Source organism: Taudactylus pleione, unplaced genomic scaffold, assembly GCF_031769625.1.
Source record: "Taudactylus pleione unplaced genomic scaffold, aTauple2 ptg000612l, whole genome shotgun sequence".
Classification (NCBI taxonomy): Eukaryota; Metazoa; Chordata; class Amphibia; order Anura; family Myobatrachidae; genus Taudactylus; species Taudactylus pleione.
In genome coordinates, this window is record NW_028285014.1 from 3,637,999 (window position 1) to 3,662,037 (window position 24,039).

The 24,039-nt window shown below is 46.4% G+C and overlaps 1 protein-coding gene across 1 annotated transcript in view; it reads right to left on the reverse strand.

The window, feature by feature from the left end:
* Positions 1 to 823: 823 nt before the first annotated feature.
* Positions 824 to 24,039, reverse strand: part of CLPTM1 (CLPTM1 regulator of GABA type A receptor forward trafficking) — a 43,761-nt gene continuing 20,545 nt past the window's right edge. The window contains exons 3-14 of the mRNA XM_088454330.1: positions 23,394 to 23,517; positions 23,123 to 23,281; positions 20,315 to 20,432; positions 20,140 to 20,225; positions 19,935 to 20,055; positions 17,317 to 17,561; positions 15,557 to 15,650; positions 15,259 to 15,449; positions 6,486 to 6,581; positions 5,939 to 6,074; positions 3,723 to 3,890; positions 824 to 2,425 (exon numbers count right to left, since the gene is read on the reverse strand). Coding sequence (XP_088310456.1) covers positions 2,238 to 2,425; positions 3,723 to 3,890; positions 5,939 to 6,074; positions 6,486 to 6,581; positions 15,259 to 15,449; positions 15,557 to 15,650; positions 17,317 to 17,561; positions 19,935 to 20,055; positions 20,140 to 20,225; positions 20,315 to 20,432; positions 23,123 to 23,281; positions 23,394 to 23,517 — 1,726 coding nt within the window. The 3' untranslated portion in view covers positions 824 to 2,237. The remainder of the gene's footprint in view (positions 2,426 to 3,722; positions 3,891 to 5,938; positions 6,075 to 6,485; positions 6,582 to 15,258; positions 15,450 to 15,556; positions 15,651 to 17,316; positions 17,562 to 19,934; positions 20,056 to 20,139; positions 20,226 to 20,314; positions 20,433 to 23,122; positions 23,282 to 23,393; positions 23,518 to 24,039) is intronic.

Consider the following 24,039-nt stretch of genomic DNA (forward strand, 5'->3'; position numbering starts at 1 on the left):
ATGTCTACTCGAAACGGAATCTGTATGTAATGTTGGCTGTCGGGATGCCTCCTGTCAAAATACAGACAGCAGTATCCCGATGGTTAGTATCCGGAGAGAGGTCGGGTAACTATACTTACACTCCCCCCTTCTTCCCCTAACCCTCTCCACCCCGCACCCTAACCTGCCCCGTTAGTGCCTAATCCTAAGTATACCCCCTTCGTGCCTAACCCTCCCCCCCCCCCTTGTGTATCTAAGCCTAACCTTGACACGCCCCCCCCCTGCGGCTAACAGTAAGGGCGCCCCAGACTTACCTCGTTTGGGCAGGCGTCCTTCTGGCGTCTGTATTTCGGCGCATATCTTAAGTCCCTTGTCAGGCTTCCCCTGTCGAAAATTTAGCCCGGCGGCATCGCAGCCGCCGGTCTCATAACTACATGCCCTCAAAACTACCACGTTTCATAAACAATACCAAGGAATCAAATGGCTACATTCACTCTGAATTCTTATAGCAGAGATAGGGAACCAGCATTTCTCTACCTGTGATGTGGAACTACTAGTCACAGAATGTAGTAACTCAAAAACAGCAACAATATACATAGCAAAATGAACACGACTTATATAGTTACTTTGGGAGTTAGATACTATTCAGTTACAGCAAAACAGGTCACTAACCATATACAGTAACTGCTGTCATTAGCATCCGGTGTATTGATGCAATTACCTTGTTACTTGTATATTATGTTTAGGACACATTTTCTAGCCAATGGTTTGTTCCTTAAACCATAACTTTATTAGGTATATGAAAAAGGTATCTAGTAATAAATTCATAGCATTTACAACCAACCACGTTGTATTAGGTGTTTTATTAGTTTTGGTCATACCCAAACAGGCTCCTCCCACTTGATATTTAACATACTTTATAAAGCAATGCATAATTATATACATGCTAAAGTGTGATCTACCGGTCTACAATCTGATTACATTATCTCTATTCAACCAGGTCATTAAGTATTTCTTCCTGGTTACATAATTCCTGTCCACCTTTGAACAAAATCCCTCTTTCTGACCTGCTTCCACATATAGCATGAGGTTGGGATCTCCCTCCTGTTAACTGAAGCCAGAGCTGTATTAGTGGGTGACCCTAGCGCGGGAGGGTCCAGTGCATCCAGTCCTCTACAACAGCGCAGAAGAGGTGTAGATAGTGCAAGCCCCCCTGCGATACGAGCTCACAGTACAGTACAGTTACCAGCTTCAGGTAATAGGCATGGTCCCCAGGAGAGGGTAATGGGGGGCGAGTAAGAAGAGGGGGAGGTAAAGTAAACCAATATTTTTTTAGAATGATCTAAGTGTCTGGCGACTTTTCTTATTCTACAATGGGACACAGGCAGCGAGAGCACAGACTCACAAAAAGCCATCACCCACTTGATGAAGGGACTCTGTCCACCTCATATTTTACCCCAAAACAATAAAACATTTAAAACCATTCACAGTGTAAAACAGTATTTTAGCATAGGAAAGATGCACGGTTGTCTCTCTTGATCTGTTGTAAGTAGGTGTGATTATTGCCAGCCACAAACAAAAGAAAACAAATCCAAGCAATACGGTGTACTCAAATGATCTTGTACCCAGTCTGACTCACCTTGGCCCATTCACGGTGGTATCCACTGAGATGTGTTACGTTTTGGAGGAAACAGACCAAGGAACCCTTTTTTTTTTTTTTTGATTGATGGAAGGCTGTTACCTTAACCAGAAATGAGGGCGGTAAGTCTAGCAAATGGGAGGCTCCTCACGTGCAAAACAAGCTTGTAACCTCCCAAACTGCATTGCCGCACAAATTGTAGGAAGTTAAAGAGCGGCCATATTTATTAAACCCAAATTACACATGTTTATTCCAGGTAAAAGGGGTCATGACTGAGAGACAGAAGAGACACAGTACAACGGAAGTATATTAGAGAGAAGAGAGGAAGGCGCATGGGTGGGAGAGAACCTGAAAAGGGGGGGGGGGGGGCAGAGAGCGCAAGGGAGAAAAGTATGAGGGAAGGAGGACAGACGGAAAGACAAACCGTATGACGGAAAGCGAGGAGGCGGGCAGAAAAAGACATACTTCACCAGTCCCATATACATATTAATAGACGAGGAAATGCCGTCTCAACAAAGGGGGTCAGGAGATGGGGGATTTATATATAAAACAGCAGCTGATTTACCCCGCAGAGGGGGCCGAACAGTTCATGTAGGGGTGGGGACATGGGAAGAATAAATCAGTCTTTCTTTTTGTCTTCTGCTGGTTTTGGTGGGGATGTGTCTTCGGGCTCGGAGGAAAGGAGTGCTGGCGTATCCTGTGCAGGGGCAGGAGCGGATGTCTCACCCGTCGTTCCAAACTCATTCAACCGCGTTGGGTCCACTCTATAAATCCAGCGTTGGTACAAATAGATAAAGAATACCACATCTGTGGAGGGGTGACAAGAAAAGCCATCATATAGGGAATATTTGAAAGTGAGCGGTTTATCAGAACTCCAGGAAAAAAAAAAAAAAAAAAAACACATGAACTAAATGAAAATTGTGTTTCTCTATCTACATACTGGCCAGGCTGAGCAGGACTTCAGCTACAGAAATACACTTTCACCAATAAGAGAATGCCCCCTTATTTTCAGTCACCCGTCATACAAGCTTGCATGCATAGAGCCAAAACTTTGTTCTTGTTTATAGGCCTGGAGAAGTGATATGTTAAGTGTTGAGTGTAGGTGCCAGGGCTTCACCACCATCCTCAGGTAATGGAGTAAGAGGAGAAAAGACAATACACAAAATATCCCAATGGAAATCTCTATTTTAGACAGCAAGGGGTAAATTTACTAAAGTGAGAGTATTTAGAAGTGAGTTTTAGAAGAGATGTTGCCCATAGCAACTAGTCAGATTCTACTTAGCATTTAACTAGCACCTTCTAAAAGATATTCTAGCTATTATGATTGGTTGCTATGGGCAACATCTCTTCTAAAACTCACTTCTAAAAACTCTCACTTTAGTAAATTTACTGCCAACTCACTGATTCACCACCATTTAAAAATAACTGCTCAAAACTTTGTTTTTTTAAATAAAACAAAAAAATTAAATAAACACACCAATCAACCCCCTTTGCCTGTCAGACTGGTATAGCTATAGGTTTCCTGCATATAGTGCCCGGGTATATTCAATGGCAGCCCCTAGGCTGCACTTAGAGCAGGAGGAGATGAACAGAAATCCGCATTAACAGATATCTGCGTTAAGTAGGGCTTTCTGCCTTTATCTCGAATGCGTTAACCCATAGCTCCTTATCCCGGAATCCATGGGTTAGCACGATAGCTGTGGATACACCGCGTGAGGAAAAGGGCTTGTCAATTGAATAGCTCTGAGCATAACAGTCTGGGTTACAACTCTTTTCCTTGTGCGGTAAGGCAGCAAGTCTGATTTTGAATTGGTAAGGTAAGGAGGGATGATTATGTAACAAGATTTTATAAGTGCATTTACGTGGATACAGTCCCATCACATACAGAGACTGACAGTCTCTACAATATCACATCACACCCAATATTGTGAAAGCATGGACATGAAACAAAAACATTTCTTCCACTACCCATCATAAGTACATAAAAGATCAATAAATACCATAATGTCCTTCCTCACAAGCTGTAGACACTTTTCCATAAAAGCACTAGATGCATTTGAGCCTAAACATTTTGTAAACCCCATAGAGTCAGGGGAAGTCTTACCATCTCGCAGACACCCAATCCTATACATCATGGGCATCTTGATGACAAAGGCGAACAGATCATCGATGAAGGTGTTCAGGGCTTTGTAGGTTAACATCCTCCATGGGAGGTGGGCAACTGACTTCATCTTGTAGTTAATAAACAGTTGTGGAGTCATTGTGATGAACCCTATAAAACAAAAGGGGATAATAATCCTGCTGCCATCTCAGATGGAGCTCACTCCCATGTGCCAACACCACATGAGGATCAGTTACGTTTATAGAATATGAGCGTATTCAATTGTCTGTTATAAATGTATCATGTACTAGAGCAGTCCTGAACAACCTGCGGCTTCACACCACCTAGAGTGCTACAGGTTCTTTAAGTTTGGACTGAAGCGAGGGAAGGGCGGCCAGAGCCAGCGAGCGAGCGAGGGAAGGGCGGCCAGAGCCAGCGAGCGAGGGAAGGGCGGCCAGAGCCAGCGAGCGAGCGAGGGAAGGGCGGCCAGAGCCAGTGAGCGAGCGAGGGAAGGGCGGCCAGAGCCAGCGAGCGAGCGAGGGAAGGGCGGCCAGAGCCAGCGAGCGAGGGAAGGGCGGGCAGGCAGGCAGCCAGAGCAAGCGAGCGAGGGAAGGGCGGGCAGGCAGGCAGCCAGAGCAAGCGAGCGAGGGAAGGGCGGGCAGGCAGGCAGCCAGAGCAAGCGAGCGAGGGAAGGGCGGGCAGGCAGGCAGCCAGAGCGAGCGAGGGCAGGCAGCCAGAGCAAGCAAGCGAGGGAAGGGCAGGCAGAGCAAGCAAGCGAGGGAAGGGCAGGCAGAGCAAGCAAGCGAGGGAAGGGTGGGCAGGCAGCCAGAGCGAGCGAGGGAAGGGCGGGCAGGCGGCCAGAGCAAGCGAGCGACCCTCATTTAATCCTGTTGCACAGGATTTACATGAGAGCAGTATGGATGCAGCAGCTATATTACTACTCCTGCATTTTGTTATACATTGCAGAGTAGTATAGCACTATGGTATGAGGCAGTAATATACACCACTGAGTATGTAACAAAAAGCTAAACGCAAGGGGGAAACAATATAAATAGCCTGTTCAAGCCTGTATTAAACTGTAGAACTTCAGCACATTTATGGCACTATGTATAGTCCAACTGTCACAGTATGTGATAACTTCACAACTCCAGTGAGAAATGAAGTGTATATGGACCCTTAATACACCGGTATTGCTAGGGACACAGAGAGAGAAGTGATGGGCAAAGTTTGACAGAATGTGAAAAAAATCAAACAGATCCACAGCGCTAGCAGATCGCATACAATGCAAAACAGTAACTGCACAATTGGCACTAAAATCAACTACTCAGGCTGTAATGTTTGGTAGGCTATAGCGCTACATAACCTGGCTCAAGGGAGAGGTATGTAGGGGGACCTGGACCTTGCGTTCCCAGAGAGCTGTGGCTGAGCCTTGGAGAGGATGGCCGCAGGAGACATCTGAAGGGGCGTGGCCAGAGAGGAAATGCAGCTCAGACCCTACGGAATAGCGCCCTGAGCTGGGGGGGGGGGGGACTTAAACAGGGAAAGCTGGCCTCCCCTGGGTCATTATTGACCCCAGGGAAGCTGGTTTCCAGCACCATATGTACCCTGGTGGTCTTAGTGGAGCAATTGGACTACCCAGGGGTACACACTCAGCGTCTTCCGGTCTGTCCCCTGAGACCGGAGGAAAGACTGCCCACGTGCGGTAACCCGCCTTACCTGTCCCCTGTATCAGAGTTGCAGTCTATGGTCATCCCACGGGGCCAGCTAGCAAGGTCCCCGGGAACCCGTCGAGAGTACCACATGGAACTGGAGTCGCGGCGCCCGGAGGGGTGATGGAGTGTCAGCACAGACGTGTCATGGACAGTCTCATGCTGAACACTCAGTGGTAAAATAAGTAAAAACTATTAAAATCAAAGAAATAACAGCTCATGGGCTGCCTAAAGCAGCCCACTGTCTAAATGGTGGTCTGACTCCTGCAGATACCAGAACTAACTGAAGGTCCTCTGACTTAGGGGTGGGGTGTAGGGAGAACGACCAGAGCATCCTGGGTGTCCACAGCTTTAACTGTCTGGTCCTAACCTCCACCTAAACCCCAAGGTATCCTTATGGACCCTGAAGAAGAAATATTAGAGTGAATTTAAAAACACAAATGAGGACTTTTTACACAATGCTATTAATTGGCAATAAGTGTGCTAATATTGCCTGGTTTCCATACTTACCAAATGTGAGGAGGAAGCCATACAACATACTCAGTACAAAGGAATACCAGCCCTTGTGCTCATTGTACAACAGGCTGTATACTGCATAGCATCCCAGCAACGGGTACAAGATCCAGGACAGGTATCGGAAGGCCATCTGGATACAGGAAACACATTTATTATCACATGCTAAAACCAGATAAAGACATGTGCTACACCGTTTCTCTACCCACCCGGCGTGCTACCCACACATATGCCACAGTAATACCATACTACCAGTATCTCAATTCAGCATCAAACTAAACCATACTGTATCATGCAAATCCACAAACCACCAACCACGCTTCTATCAGGTTATGGAATCCTTTTGGATCAGTCCTTAACCACAAAAAGTAAATCTCACATGAATCAAGCCAACAACTTTATCTACATACGCACACGTCACCTAAGGCTCCGTCTATGAGACTGGGCGGGGTGTCTAGTCTTTCTGCATCAGAGGAGATCTCCATTTGCGCTACAAATCTCCACCCTATAAAAAGCTCCATCTCATAAAGCTCAGAACACTTACGTCGTCATAAATCTTTGTAGCCGATTCAATGTACGTGGACTTGTCCTTCACTGTGAGCCTGGGGAAGATACCAGCTATTTTATTCTCTCTATCAAGCTGTTGGAAAACCAAAGAGAAACCACATTAACACCAGTGTCACATAAATAGTTCTGTTCTTGTCCCTTTATAATCTGATAAAGCACAGGTTCTCAAACTCGGTCCTCTGGACCCCAAACAGTGCATGTTTTCCAGGTCTCCTCACAAAATCACAAGTGAAATAATTAGCTCCACCTGTGAATCTTTTAAAATGTCAGTGAGTAATGACTACACCCGTGCACCTGGTAAATGTGACCTGTGTGAGGTCCTGAGGACAGAGTGAGATCCACTGTGATAAAGTTTCACTTGGGTAGCGGGAGTTGCAATGAGGAATATAGGGGGGTATTTACTAAGCCTTGGGTGGAGGTAAAGTGAACGGAGGTAAAGTCCTAACCAATCAGCTCCTAACTGCCATGTCACAGGCGGTGTTTGAAAAATAACAAGAGCTGGATGGCTGCTACTGCTATGGCTTAGTAATTAGATCCCATAGTCTTCCGTCATTCTACAGTGTTACTGTAATCTGCCTGTTCCTCATCACACAGGCACGTTACTGTAATCTGCCTGTTCCTCATCACACAGGCACGTTACTGTAATCTGCCTGTTCCTCATCACACAGGCACGTTACTGTAATCTGCCTGCTCCTCATCACACAGGCACGTTACTGTAATCTGCCTGTTCCTCATCACATAGGCACGTTACTGTAATCTGCCTGTTCCTCATCACACAGGCACGTTACTGTAATCTGCCTGTTCCTCATCACATAGGCACGTTACTGTAATCTGCCTGTTCCTCATCACACAGGCACATTACTGTAATCTGCCTGTTCCTCATCACATAGGCACGTTACTGTAATCTGCCTGTTCCTAATCATCATAGGCACGTTACTGTAATCTGCCTGTTCCTCATCACATAGGCACATTACTGTAATCTGCCTGTTCCTCATCACACAGGCACGTTACTGTAATCTGCCTGTTCCTCATCACATAGGCACGTTACTGTAATCTGCCTGTTCCTCATCACACAGGCACGTTACTGTAATCTGCCTGTTCCTAATTATCATAGGCACATTACTGTAATCTGCCTGTTCCTCATCACACAGGTACGTTACTGTAATCTGCCTGTTCCTCATCATAGGCATGTTACTGTAATCTGCCTGTTCCTCATCATCATAGGCACATTACTGTAATCTGCATGTTCCTCATCACATAGGCACGTTACTGTAATCTGCCTGTTCCTCATCATCACATTATGCAAGGTCCAACAACTAAAATGCTCTTATGTGTTGTAAATGGTTTACCCTTTGGTGGCACGGTACTGTGCCAAACCCTTGCCCTTACTTACTCATATGCTTGACCTTTTGATAACTACACTGAAGAATTGCGGAAGGAAGCAGAATATCATAATCTGGGGAAATACTCTGCGTGACAGTTACGCATTACTGACCATGCAAATTATTATAAAATATATTTTTTGATTTTGTTTTCAAGTCCCTTCTTTCCATCAGCTTGTTCTGTAACTGTCAGCGATGTCATGTGACCTGGATAATCTTTATTATGACCACACTTTTAGGTGTTTCAGTCGATGAGAAAGTAGGATGAAATTAAGAGTTATGGTATAACATACCTTTGTTAACTCTTTCATCGAGGTCCATAGGGTCAACAGAAATTACCTTGGGGTATAAGGTTGGAGTGATCTAGGCACCAAACGGTAAACAAGCTCTCAACTCCCCGGATGCACTGGGTCCTCCTCCATATATACACCCCGCCCCTGGCTACAGGTATTTAGTTTGTTACCAAGCCCAAAGCTGGAGAAAAAGATGAGAAGGAAGGACAACTGTACTTTTAGAACCACTCTCTCTAAGTAGAGGGAATCATAAAAATAAAGAAATGTGCCGTCACTGTTTTGAACAGAGAGATCAGCTTGTGTGTAGGCTTGAGAAAATGGCATACGAAGCCACCTAGCCAGAGTCTGTCTGATAGCTGGCCAGCCTCGCTTATGACAGCCATACAACACAAAAAGAGAATCTGATTTGCTAATGGAGTTGTTACGATCCACGTAGATATGTAGGGCGCGTACAACATCCAGAGAAGCTTCACCCACAGAGAGGCCTGAAGGCTGGAACCACAATTTCTTCATTTACATGAAAGCGGGATACAACCTTAGGAAGGTAACCCACCCCGGTACGAAGAACAGCTCTATGAAAAAATCAAAAAGGAGAGCGAAAAAAAAGGGCATAGGCGATAGCAAGAAGAAAAACTGTCTTTGCTGTCAATCACTTAAGGTCTACTGATTTCAAGGGTTCGAATGGCGGAGCCTGTAGGGCCCTGAGAACCAACATCAAATCCCACGGAGCTACCGGAGAGACAAAAAGGAGGCTGAACCCTCAGAACACCCTGAAAAAATGTCCTAACATCAGGCAACGGGGCGATCCATCGCTGAAACCAAACTGAAAGTGCAGATGCCTGAACCCTCAGGGTGGCCAGGCGGAGACCCGGTCTAACCCAGCCTGAAGAAAAGCAAGTCCTTGAGAGACCCTAAACACTTCAGGATCATATTTTCTATGTTCACACCACTGAAAATACGAGTGCCAAACTCTGTAATAAACGCAGGCAGGAAAAGGTTTTTGCACCCCAAGCATCGTCTGAATTACAGAACTGGTAAAACCCTTGGCTCTTAGGATGGAAGTTTCAAGAGCCACGCCGTCAAAGACAGATGAGGAAGGTCCGGATACCGGCAGGGACCCTGTGTTATCAGGTCCGGCCTTAGCGGAAGAGGCCATGGAGAGTCTATGAAGAGACTCTGAAGGTCGGTGAACCAATGGCATCTGGGCCAAGCAGGGGCTATCAGTATTACTGTTCTGCCCTCCGGCTTGAATTTCCTGATGACCCTTGGGAGAAGGGAAAATGGAGGAAACATAAGCCAGTCTGAAGTTCCACTTCCCTGCTAGAGCATCCAGAAATTCGGCTGCGGGATCCCTGGTTCTGGACCCGTACCTGGGGACCCTGTGGTTGTGGCCTGAGGCCATGAGATCTACCTCTGGAAGACCCCATCTGTCCACTAGGCTCTGAAATAGACAAGACAGGAGACTCTCTCTGGTTGTCCATCTTCCCTGAAATGTGTGCCGACCCGTCACTGCCACCTACCTCTGGAAGACCCCATCTGTCCACTAGGCTCTGAAATAGACAAGACAGGAGACTCTCTGGTTGTCCATCTTCCCTGAAATGTGTGCCAACCCTTTACTGCCACCCATCCGCGGAGGTTGGCATCAGTAGTGAGGAGCACCCAATCTGGAATCCAGAATGGGCGACCCCTGTTGATCTACAGCCACCACGAAAGGGACAGCCGCACTTCTGGAAAAAAAGGCGTATTGTCTGACCTTTTTGAGTGGTACTCCCCGTTCCAGTGGGAGAGGATTAGCCATTGCAGTGGTCTGGAGTGGATTTGGGCATATTCCACCATGTCGAAGGTGGACACCATGGATCCCAGAACCTGCATCGCTGAGTGAACAGATACTGACTGGTTGTGGAGAAACCTGAGAATCCGCAACTGAAGGGCCGCAATCTTGTCTTCCGGCAGATATATCCTCTGTGCCAGCGTGCCCCTAAATGCACCATCTGTTGTACTGGAAGAAGCGACGACTTCTACCAATTTATGATCCAGCCGTGTCTATGTAGACAGGTAATAGTCAGTCTGAGATGATGCTGCAACACCTGTGGAGATTGCATCAATATCTGGAGATCGTCCAGGTATGGCAGTATTCTGACTCCCTGGTGCCTGAGGGAGGCCGTCATTACAGATGATCTTGGAAAACACCCAAAGGGCTGTTGACAAACAAAAAGGCAGCGCCTGAATTGGAAATGTTTCTGCAGAACCGCAAACCGCAGAAACAGTTGTTGGGATCGTGTAATTGGCACATGCAGATATGCATCCTGAATGTCCAAGGACACCATAAAATCCCCTGGTTCCATTGCCAAAACAATTGACCGAAAGGTTTCCATACGGAATTTGGGCAACCGGATAAATGTGTTGAGACCTTTCAGATTTAGAATAGGCCGGTGAGAGCCATTGGGTTTTTGGATCAAAAATAGGTTGGAATAACAACCCTTTCCTAGTTGATTCACTGGAACCCGCATTATTACCCCTGAAACCAGCAGGGAATGAATGGCCTGCTGGAGGGCCAAGGCCTTTGCAGACTCTGCTGGAAGAGTTGTGGAGAAAAACCTTTGCGGGGGACTTCTCCAGAAAGTAAGGGCGTACTCTTGAAATAATGCTAGGTGTCCGAAAACTGAAGAAGTGAGCCTCCTACCCACCCTGGGATCCCCCAGGGGAAGGCCCACCCCATCAGGCCGCGGGTTTATCGTCCGGCCTGGAAGCCGGACGTCTGTTTGGCCAAGGTTTCTTAGATTGCGGTCTCCTACGAGAACTGGTTCTAGCGGAAGACTGACCCTTTGCTTTTCCTTGTGGCCGAAAGGATGACTGCCTGGGTCTAGGAGGAGTAGATGTTGAAGGCACCCCAGACGCTTTACAGGCTGCCACCGTAGCTACAATCTTATCCAATTCTGTACCAAACAGAATGCCTCCCGTAAACTGAAGAAATTCCAGGGCCTTCTTGGACCCTGCATCTGCTTTCCAGTGCCTTAACCAAAGGGCTCTGCAAGCCACAACTGAGGCAGCTGATGCCTTAGAGTATAGTATAACCGGCGTCTAAGGCCGCCTCTCCCAAATAGGAGGCTGCCTCCTTAACATAGGAGGTAATTGTCAGCTGTTCTCTGGAAGCCTCTGGAAGAGTATTTTTCAGTGCCTTCATCCATTCCTCAATGGCCTTGGAAACCCAGGCCGTAGCCATGGCCAGGCAGGTAACAACTCCTGACTGAGAAAAGACCACCTTGAGACAGACTTCAAGTCTCCTATCTGTGGAATCCTTATGGGAGGATGCAGATGGTATGGGCAATGTGGTGCTCCTGACCAGATGTTGCACATGCGCGTCTACCGATGGCAGAGCTTCCCATTTAGCGCACTCGTCTGGTGGGAGGAGGTATAAGGCCATAACCTTTTTTTGTAACATAAAATAGTCTATCCAGAGAACTCCATGCTTCCCCCATGAGTTCTGAGAGGTGCTCAGATTTGGGAAATTCAGCTTTCACAACTTTCTGGCATTTAAATACTGGAGCCTCTCTTTGTTCTGGCTTCTCATTATCTATGTTCAGCCCAGCTTTGACCGCCCTAATCAAGGAGAAAACATCCGCTGCTGGAAAATGATCCTCCTCTGAGAGAAGCCCTGTATATCCCACACATCAGAAGATGCATCAGAAGTCAGCAGGCTGGATGGAGCGATCGGAAGAAGCCGACAGCCTTCTGGTTTTAGGCTGTACTGGCCTAGCTGCTTGCAGCGGTTGCTGAAAAGCAGCCGTGGACGAAGCCATACTCTGACCTGAGTGGCCATAAATGTCCATCCAGGACGGATGCATAGGGGGCATAAACATTGTAGGTTGTAGCTGCTGAGGGTACCCCATAGTCGGGGCCGGCCTTGGAGCCAATAACCGGTCTACAACTTGCACCATGATCTGGGAAAAGGAAGCCCAACGGGGGTCCTACCAAGAAGCTGGTAGGTTTGACTGATGTGGTGACTCTTTAAAACAGTGACCACATACTCCATTTTGTATAAAATCCTGAGGGGATTAACCCAGTTTTACAGGACATACATGACACCAGCACAGGGGCTTCAGCCACCTGCTTCTCAGATTCCTTGGACATGACATAATATTACTAATGCTATACCAAGAAATATACAATGCGAGTGTTACACACCCAAAATAACCCACACACCTGTAGTAAAGGGCTTATGAGTAGAAACAGCAGTGATAGCTAGAAATGACAGTTATTCAGAAACAAAAAGGCCGTATAACACACAGCAGATTTCACAAGTCACATGCAATGCAAAAGATATGCAATATATAAGCAATAAGCTCTTAGTCAACTACGAAGAGCACCAGGCCAAGCAGGATATCAAGCTCTGTATAACCTGGCCACCTAAGGAGAGGTATACAGGGAGACTGACCAAACCTCCTGAGATCGCAGCCACCGAGAACATACCTCCCCTCTGCTGTATAGATCCACCTGGCGCACACATGGCCGCCGCCATTTATTTTTCCCCCGGCTGTCAGGATCCCTCATGTCCCCGGTGGTCTAGGTTGGGGGGAGGCAGTTCACCTGGCTCCTCACTACAGCATCCTCTGGCAGGTTTCCACCGCCGGAGGCTCAGGACTGCTACGTGGTTCCTCACCATCAGCGGCCGCAGGGAACAATCTTACCTGCAACCTTGGCTGCAGTCCTGGGCTCAGCTTCCTCTGCTGACACCCGCTGAAATCACCAGCTCCCTCACTGGTGTTGCGGTGGGGGATGACGGAGCAGCAGCACAGGCGTCCATCTGGATGCCTAGTGCTGTTTACTCATAATAGTAAAAAGAAAAAAAAAAAAAAAAAAAACTTGTTTGGGCCTGCTGATGCAGTCCCCTGTTCAATAAGGTGCACTCCTGCACACCAAACAAAAAACTAAATACCTGTAGCCAGGAGTGGGGTATATATGGAGGACACAGTGCATCCTGGGAGCTGAGAGCTTGTTAACTGTTTGGTGCCTGGATCACTCCAACCACATACCCCAAGGTAATTTCTGTGGACCTTATGGACCCTGAAGAAGAAAAGTAAATAAATCACTATCCTAGCAGAAGCGGTCTTACAGATGAGGCACTAGTAACCATTACAAATATACATGTCAACGTGTAGTAAATATATCAGATAAATGATGCCCTGTCTGGAAGACTATTTTTAAGGAACTGCAGTGCATATAAAAGTGGCTGAATAACAGAGGACAACTCACAATTCTGTGTACAACAAGGACAGCATTATAACATGGTTGTACACAGACAGGAAGAGACCACAGCTCAGACAGGAGATGCTGCTAGCTTCTATACAGTGCACTCTTCTAAATTACACATTATAAAGCCTAGGCTAAATCGTGTCGTGTCTGATCAAACCCAGCCAGTACTTCCATGTTTGGGACCTGAAACTAAACATCTGGGAACAGTCAGGCTTATTCATGGCTTTAATAACTTACATAAATAGAAGCACCTATTTTAATATAAGGTATCTATGTGTAAATGGGAAGAAATGATCAATGTAAAAAAGTTATAATAACAAGAAACAAACATGTTTAGCACTTCCAGCCTCAGCTGAGCGGGGACTATAAAGTGGGGGATGCTTTTCCTTTTAAACTGAGAGTGCAAAGAATTTAGGGGGGAGATGTATGAAGGGTTGTTACCTGTATTTCCGGTAACTCTGTACATTATGTGCTGCAGTTACCGGTTCCATGAATTCAGAGAAGTAATTAGCATGAAGGGGGCTGATCTGGTTTGGCAAGTTATGTACAATCGGCGGCACTGACCGTTCCGACAACGGCTATCCAACAGCTGCAGTTATCATTGCCGCACACACAGCACTGTCCCTGGCGGTCAGAATATGCCGACAGGAATTGTGCTTATAAATTTTTTTTCCCGCTCTAAACAGCTGCTGGAACTTCTGGTGAAAGCAGCCAAAACAAGGAGTGTGTGATTGGCCAGAGAGGTGAGATAACACTCGCTTACACTTCAGCCACTGCCTTATTAATACATCCGGGTGGTAAAAATGCATGCCCTGCATCGCCCATTGACGAGTAGAAGCGGGGCGCTTCTACTCGTCAATGGGTGATGCAGGGCATGCATTTTAAGATCTTTAATGGCCATGATCATACATCTCCCCTTAGTACTACAGAAGGTCTTTGATAATTCCATATTTGTAAAAGTGTATTACAAAAACAGGTGGAGGGAAACGCACTGCGGCAGCTGACAGGGCTGTCTATTCGCGGATTATAGTTGGCGGCTAAAGGGGATATAGAAATACAGAAAGGGTATGCACCCAATACACCAGTGTTTCTCAAACTTGGCCATCAAGGTACCCAATCAGTCCAAGTTTTAAGGATATCCATGCTTGTGCACAGATGGTATAATCAAACTGACTGAGGTACCAATTAAATCATGTGTGCTTAATGATGGATAACCTATACTGTTCAGGACAGAGGGCCTGATTCAGACCCGGTTGCAAGTGCTAAGCGCTTGCAACCGGGTTGATGTTTGCCCACTGGGCATGAGCACGACAGAGCCGGCTCCGTTGTGCGCATGACCCGGCTAGCAACAGGCGCTCCGTCGCTCCGGGTCTCGCACCAAAGGGGGCGAGCTGTCGATGGTGATTGACAGCTCGCCCCCTTTGGGAGGCGTGGCCAGGGGGTGGCTTCACAAACTGAGGAGTTCCCAAGCGAACGCCTACCGTTTGGTAGTGATATCAGTGGGAGAGCTTCCGGCTCTATTAGAGCCAGAAGCTCTCTGGGGCTTGCGGCCATGAGACCCTACCACAAGGGTCTCGTCGCAAGCCCGATGGTCGCGATGGTCTTGACCATCGAGACCATCATCCTGGCCGCTCGCTATAGCTGTAGGTGGTCACCCAGTCACCCACAGCTATGCGAGCGGCCAGGAGGCCGCACAAAAACCCCCCCCAAAAAACGCCTTGATTCAGAGCGAGCGCTCTTTCAAAGTGTTCGGCTCTGAATCAGAGCCAGAGTGTGGGAACCACTGCAATACAACATAGTCTGCATAGGAGATGCACCTTACCTTGACATCCATAACCTTGGTGATCTTCCAGAAGTCAATCAGCAAACCGATGCCCACGCTGACCTGCACCACGAAGTTGGTCTCATTGTCCAAGATATAAAGCAGGACCACAAGGGACTGAAATACTCCAAAGATGACGGATCGCACAGAGAGACCCTCCAGAGACTGCCGACTGTTCCAGAACTGGATATCTGAGAGAGGAAGGAAACAAACAAATGAGATCAAATATACAATACATATTACTTGTCCCATCATATGACTTGGGTCAGCAATATCCAGGAATAAAAAACACACGTACCATTTTTGAAAGCCAGAAACTCAAAGATGCTGTGTACAATGGACACGGTGATGGTTAGAGCAAGGAGGTAGGGGTTTGTCTCCAATAGAGCCACCTAGAAAGTTAAATAATCACAATTTATAAAATTGTAAAGCTCTGAGAATGGGGGCTGAGCAGGTCACATATTAAAAATCACAATTTGAGCTGGTTTTTGTAATTATATTTAATTTACTGCATATACTGAACAAATATTCAAATCTGCCTAACACTTTGTTGGGAATGTTTCCTAAACCGCTGGAACCAATACTGCCTAGAATGCTTGAGGCCCATCCTGAGATGTTGTCTCCTAGTGAATTGATAAGACTGCATGATCTTGAATATAGATCAAGTCTACTAAACATATGAAAGACACAGTCCCATATTATTGCTTGACAGCATAGCCCTAGTGCTGAGTACACGCTGTGCAGACGGGAAGATCCGCCGACACAGCAGCCGATCACCGACCGGCCGCTCGATGTGTTCCCCCAATATCACAACTGTGTGGTCATTTAAATTTGCCCGCCCAGTTGAGCTGTCAAACTCAGCAGCAAGTTTATGAGCAGCCAGCTGACCGCCGCACAGGCCAGCAGATGCATCAAAATATCTGCAGATATATTGGCCTGTCGAAGCTGGATTATTGGCTGAGACCAGATCAGTTTAAAATTGAATCGCAGCGACGCCATCTTGCGACTTGCCGCAAGACGCCATCTTCGAAATGAGATCGCAAGACGCCATTTTGCGAATGGCCGCCCAAGCTCACACATTACATATCCACATACAAGGTTCCATAAACTTTAAGGTATAAGATTCAAGTATGCACAGTTACTATAATTGCTATGAAATAAAGATTATTTTGTAACTAAGGTTTTATACGTGCTAAGTAAGCCATGTTTGGTATTGTACTGATGCGTACTCTCTCAACAGTATTCCGGTAACATCGATGTAGAGATCGCAACAGGCATTGTCAACTTATGGACCGCAGAGACTTCAAGCAACAAAATGTACATTATATGACCAACTGTTAGGATTTGCATGAGGCAGGAAACCAGAGACCCCCAGTTGTTAGATGCTGGATTGTGTCTATTTGAACCAACCTGTTAAATGCCTTGTAACATATGCTCTCTCCGTTAGGACCAATGGTAATAGCAACAAACTTCTGTATTGTGTTGTCTATTTCTGGGGGGTATAAATATGTGTGCTCTGACCCTGGGTTTCTAGTCTTCGGACTGAATGCTGATTGACGAGGGGTTTCTTGCTGATGCCTACATCTGGTTCAGAGCGCTGCGTATGTATAACTGTACTTGGGTCTGTATAATTCCTTTGCGCTAAATTGTACTTACAACTAGCGTGTAACTGACTGTACTATTACTTGAATAATACTTTGTGCTTTGGAACCACAGGTTCTAGGTCTGGAGTCTTTATTTACTGTATAACTGCGTGCGCAAAATACCGTCATCCTTAGAGGTTTATAGGCAGGATATCAGAAGGTATAGGAAGGGGTATATAGAGGTTCAAAGGAAGTATCGTTAGGTCATATGCTGTGCTGCAGAGCAGATGCGTTATGTCTAAACGACGCGTTTCACACATATCAGGGGAAGGGGGGACGCCACACCCGCCAACGCGCTCGCGAGTTATCACTCGGCCAATATATCGCCCAGTTTGTATCCAGCTTTAGTTTCCCGTCTGCAGTATATGGTGCCCTCTGTACCTTATCATTTATACCAGGTGTAAGCATCACTTGCCTTAATAGAGTCCTGCTCTTCATCGGACTGTTCGTACATATCGTCTCCAAGAAAGCTCCAGGGGCTGCGCGAGTTCTGAGCTGCATAGAGCTGCCACCGCCATAGGGACAGGGGACAGAATGACAGCCGCAAGGGCAAACTGGTTACACTGGAGTTTACTGGGAAGTAATCTTTCTGAAGGTTCCAGTAGTCGTTGAAATACACGATCGGGTAGTAATCACCACTGACGGCATCAAATTTCACATCTGTGTTGGAGGAGAGATTATCGTTAGCGAAGGACGATGTGGAGCCATTACAGGCTGTGTAGCCATTACGGCCACTGCAGCTAAGGAGGGGGTGCAGCCACTGCAGCTAAGGAGGAGGTGCAGCCACTGCAGCTAAGGAGGGGGTGCAGCCACTGCAGCTAAGGAGGGGGTGCAGCCACTGCAGCTAAGGAGGGGGTGCAGCCACTGCAGCTAAGGAGGGGGTGCAGCCACTGCAGCTAAGGAGGGGGTGCAGCCACTGCAGCTAAGGAGGGGGTGCAGCCACTGCAGCTAAGGAGGGGGTGCAGCCACTGCAGCTAAGGAGGGGGTGCAGCCACTGCAGCTAAGGAGGGGGTGCAGCCACTGCAGCTAAGGAGGGGGTGCAGCCACTGCAGCTAAGGAGGGGGTGCAGCCACTGCAGCTAAGGAGGGGGTGCAGCCACTGCAGCTAAGGAGGGGGTGGAGCAACTGTGACCAGTGTAGCCAAGGCGGGGGTGGAGCCATTGCAGCCGAGGAGGAGGTGGAGCCATGGCAGCCAATGTAGCCATGGAGGTGGTGAAGCCTTTGCGGTCAGTGCAGCCAAGGAGGTGGTGGAGCCATTGTGCCCAGCAACAAAACGCAAAGAGGCTCCAAAGACACACTGCCCTGGGACACCATTACATAGGAGCTGCATGTCCCTGGGCCCAAGGTTCCAGGTTCCCCACCGTGCACCACCTATGATTAAAATTCAAGTTTGGGTGTATGTTGCAGCCGGTAAGTCATGCAAATGGTGTAAACTTGGGGCTGTGATAGGCTATGTGCTGTGGGCATATATGTGACTGGAGTGAACATATTCTTGTACGTTCGTATCTTCAAGCCCATGGGAAGGCACCCGCCTGGGGTTACCCACTGGGGGAAGTGACCAGAGTTCAGTTTACATGGGATGATTCTGAGCAGGGAGTTCAATGTTGTGGGCTGTGCATACAAGGTGCATGTATGTGGAGCAAATATCAGTGTCAGGTTATGAAGGGGGCAAGTACTGACTGATGTATACGTGTGACAAAAAGAGGGGGGGGGGTGAATCAGGATTCAGATTGTGTGGGAGGGTTGCTGGTTGTGCAGGACATGAGGGATCACTACCCACTGCAGGAAGGGGGAAATGGAAGTACTAATTTACTGTTATGGTTGGGAACTAACTGATGGACTACTGAGGTAAACATGACTTGCACAGAACTCAATTACTGGTGTGGAGCTGGGGAAGTACATCATGATACATTGATCATCATGTTACATTAAAGGCTGCCATGAAAGAAAATAAGGTGCATGCAATTTGATATTGAATTGAAGGGCTTAGTGTTAATTACATGAAGGTGGAAGAGGTCCGTCTCAACAGTGAGAACTGGTACCAGAGGGCGGCACGAGCAAAACACGGCCCGGGGGCTGCAAAGCAATCAGGTCCGTTACCCCTGCATATGGCTTTCGACAGTACACCAAAACCTTCCAAGTGGCCCCCTAGCTGAAACAACAGCCCACCCGTAAGCTAAGGAATAAGGGTAGATTAAGAGGACAGGGACACTAGTGTGCATGTGAAAATTTATTTGGTCACAGAAGCTAAGGAGGTGGAGGAGCTTTATTTTGAAAATGATATAGGGGTCTAGTTACTAAGCAGTGTTAGGAGACAGAGTGAAAAGTGATAAGGTGCCAGCCAATCAGCTCCCAACTGTCATTTTTCAAACACAGCCTGTGAGATGGCAGTTGGGAGCTGATTGGCTGGCACCTTATCACTTTTCACTCTGTCTCCTAACACTGCTTAGTAAATAGACCCCATAATTATGATCTTTGTTGGATGACAAAAATGGCCTCTTGCAAGTCTATGGTCACACATCAGAGCTAGAATACCATGATTAACAGTGAAGCAAGGTCTGGGGCCACTTCACAAGAAAGAGATGCAGGATGTGGGAGGGTGCCCTTCTCTCCAGGGAGTCAATTATGACTCCCAAAACACGGGAGAATCCAGACATAGGCAGAAACTGGGTAATCCATTTCTATATAACAAACAGTGTCTTGTTTGCATACAGTCACAAGGAGCCCCTAGGAGGTTCCCCTTCTGCTAACTTCCCCCTAAACTAAGTATATGTTAAGAATGTGAAAGCAATGCTATGAGAAGCACAGAAGTGGGGGGTTATACAAGCGGTCCTAAGACAAGAATCTTTAGAACACACAACCCCTACAAAAGGCAGCAATTAGAACGGTTGTGCTACTTGTAGTAAACACAGGAATCCTTTCTGCACACACTTCTATACCAATCTATTCCTGTATTACATCGGAATGCTATAAAAATGGTCATAAATGTGCCGTTAAAGACTAAGAGTTTATATAATGTTGGTGCTCCACTTACATTGGTCTAGAGGTGGTGGGACGCTGCCTTGCACCCATGGAGTGTGGTCATCAACAATATTAATTGTTAAATTTGGATGCCAGTGAGAGATTATCTCAATAGGACCGAAATCCTCAGCTCTCTGAAATGGAAACGCACAGCTCCTGGTTACTGCATAAGGGACCAATACAATAAATGACTGCTAGATAACTAGGCGGCCTCCCACCTTGATAACCTCTGGATCAGCCTCAGTTTCTCCCGTCAGAAGGTTTTTGGTCTTGAGAAAGCGTTTGCGCTTGTATTTGTTAAGCACTGCAAGAGAAAGAGGAGCCACATGAGAGATTGTTCTACACACAGAGATACAGAGGGACAAGAGACAGAGGGACAAAATGTATCCTTACTACGAGATGTAAACACAGTGGCCAGCTGCCGGTGCAGAGCCTTCTGGCTGGGGTCCGGGTGGAAGCCGCTCTTGGTCAGGTATACATGAATGTAAAATGAGCCATTGTTCTGGACTCCCTGTGAGAGACAAGACGTAAAGCGTCACCCCTACATATACATAATAAGCACAATTACTGCGAAAAGTCAATGTTAAAATAAGGGGAAAATGTTTCGCTTGCCTTTTGCTGGCAAAAAAAAAAGTGCAGAATTGGGGTTTAGGGGTGCAGGCTTAAAAAAAAAAATAATAATAATAATAGCCTGCATCCTTGGGAATGCCCCCTTAAAACGATGTGCTCAAAAAAATAAAATAAAAAAAATAAGGACACCCCAAAAATTTAACATTTTGGGGTTTAAAAAAATAAAATAAAAATAGGGAACATACTTCTAAATTAGCGGAATTGAGTCCAGAGGCGTTGCCTTATATGCGGCAGGTGGTTTCTTCATTGCGGGAGTAGCGGCAGGTGCATTTTTGAAGAATTAAAAAAAATCATTTCAGGGACATAAAAATATGCTTGTACCCATTTTCATGTGCCCCAAATTTGATGGCCATAGTTATTTTTCCCCAAAAAACTTTTAAATGATCTTCTGCATCACCTTCTTCAAAGCCGCATTTATGCACATGCTGCGGCTATTTAAAAACCCGACTTTATTCTGCAGGCAAAAACGGGGGTACCCATAGTGATCCCCCATGTCTGGACATCTTTAAGGGGGTCCTAGGATTATTTCCCGAAAATTAACGCTTTTTTTTCGCCGATCCAAGTTTCGCCGGTTCCCGATTTCGCCTACTTTGAAATTGAATAAGGGGAATACCGGGCACGCGCCCGATACTTCTCCGCCTGGAAAACAGGCGAAAAGTCCAGCAGGCGAAAAGTCCAGCAGGCGAAAAGTCTGGATTTTTTGCCTCAAACTGAATACGGGCCTTAGTTGTCAGGTAAGCACTGCTTACACTATAGTGATCATTAGTAAAGCTTTCTCCTGCCAAGTAGAATAGACTAATCTGGGTACAAACTGAGACGATGTTGGCACGATATGATGTTTCCGGACGATTCGGAACGACATATCGGCAGCGTCACTCAGTGTGTACGGCCAACATGCGCACTCCCGCAGCTGCTTGCATCATCGTCCGGATGGCCGTGCTGCATAATTATATAAGCGGCCCCATTGAAAGTAATGAAGGACGGAACGAGGTATCGTTCAGTCGTTCATTACCTCGTTCTGATGTGTACCCAGGATCCGATATGCTGGCCCATCGCCCAGTGTGTACCCAGCTTTATCCTGCACCAATTCTGCGAAGGTCACAAAACTGCGTAGGACAACGTGTGCAAAAGAATAAAGGGATTAGAAAATGATAGAAAAGATACAAATGCAATAAAAGATTAAAGAATATATATAGCGAGATAGAGATATATTACCTACCACTAAGGTATGTAAGTTAATTACTAGAGGAAACAGAACTAATAAATAGGAACATTCGTTCTGGGTTAGCGTCAATCACAAGTAACTATAGGGCAAGGGGAAATAACTTTACATACAAAATGTATACCAGAATGTGCCCAATATGAAAGAAAATAATATTAGAAAAAGACAAAGGAGAAGCAGATCACAGTTGTTACACAATGTTACTCTTATTTGCCAAGTGTAACACACAAGGAATGTAAACACATGGATAAGATTGCCAAGTGCTTTGAAAAGAAGCCAAGAGAAACCACAGTGAAGTACAGGGATTAGGCACAAGTGGGGAGGACGAGAAATGTCTGCACTGCATCATATACAATCTGTTTGGGTTACTGCAGAGATTGAAATGCGGGGTATATTGGTCGTAACTATATAAAAGCACAACGCCAAAGGCCTGTCTGCTTCAAAACAAAGTGTGTGTGTGTGTGTGTGTGTGTGTGTGTGTGTGTGTGTAAGGGTTGTAACTTATGAAGCTATGCAAAGCATGGCCTGACCTCTAAAAGGGACCTGCAATGCCACAGATGGCCTCAATGCTTGTAGCATGGATCTTTCATCTGAGTTCTATTGTTTAGAAAGTGCTGACTATCATCAGGGCCATGTTCCCTGGTTACACATCAGAACACAGCTGGGCACTTTCATCCAGCCTGCAACTACATGACCTGGCCCTCTGCACGCCTCTTGGCTTTGTAGAACAATTATTGGTTCTACAGAAAGAGCAATTATTTGTTTCAATCATTAAATACTTATTTGGACTTCATAAAAGAGATATGTTCATAAAAAAAGATAGCAGTATAAATGGCAACCCAATGCAAATAATTATCCAAGTGCTTTCAACCACAGAACAGCAAGTGGCACAAATAGTGGGAGTTGGAGCCCCCTAGTGGCTCAAGCTCATATGCAGAAGTGTACCTCTACGTGTAAGTAAAGCTTGGCTGAATGCTGTGTAGGTGACCACGCAGTGATAAGGAGCAGCGATCATATTACATGGAAGCTGGAGGATGGAAGGTAAAACCTATAGCATTGCCCAGAGCATGCGATAATTATTAATCTTCCAGAATAAATTAGACAAGACACATATTCCCGACAGGCGTTTGCAGACACGGCCGATATATTTAAGGTTATTCAGGCAATGGATTACTATGTGTGGGAGCAGCAGCTGATCATCCTACTGGTGAATGCGGTTACAGTATAGTGATGTAAAATGAATCCCAAGCAGATAACAGACAAAACAAAATCATATTGAACAGGTTGGTTTGCTAGAGCCACCATTGGGAAAGGGGCAATAGGCCACCCCTCTCACACATAGCACTTACCTCTGGTACATCGATTTCAGAGTATTGCTCATAGCAGCCATCTCCATTAAATCCACTACTCCAGTCCCCGTACACCAAATCCCGCTGCTCCCAGAACAGGGCGGTAGAGGAGTTGAACTCTGTGAAATGTTCATTCTCGGAGATGAACACATGGAGGTCCTATAGAAAAGAGAAAGGACTCAGGTCATCACACACCACATCTTACTAGATCTATCAGTGACAGGTCACATTCATCTCACACTCTCAGTATGCCAAACAAATATAAGGGTACCATTAAAGTGTCTTTAGGGAAAAGATTGCGGCTGGGGGGGCGGGGAGCTCCGGGAGATGTGGTTTGGTCCTGGGGAGCAGATCCTCTGCGAAACCAGCTGCTGATTGCCCATATTATAAAGATCCTGTATGAGAGAAGATGGAGAAGTCAGTTATAAGTTACTGCCGGGGAGAGAAAGTCTGATGACTCAATGCGGTCACTCTAAATGTCCATATATGGACTGTATGCAAAGACACAAACATATCCCATTTATATCCAACTTGCCCCAAATTCCTTTACAACTCCCTACAAAAATAAAACTATAGATCAGTACTCCCACCTGATGGCCACACGTAATGCAAACCTCCGTACTTTGTGGCCAATACTGAATTAAAAGTAAAGCAAAATAAGCAAGTAATGCTGGTTACACACTGTGTGATATGTTGTCAATCAGCCAACGAACGACATATCGCATAGTGCATCTGTGTGTACAGGAGATAGGTCTGTGAACGTTGTCATCTACAGACATTGCTGGCCGGCCCAGCTTAGCTGATGACGCTATATCTAGCAGATATATCTGTACATCTGCCAGTGTGTATGGACATCTGGCTGACCTCAGAATAGGGTAATGCTGGGTGCACACTATGTGATAGCTTGTTCAATCAGC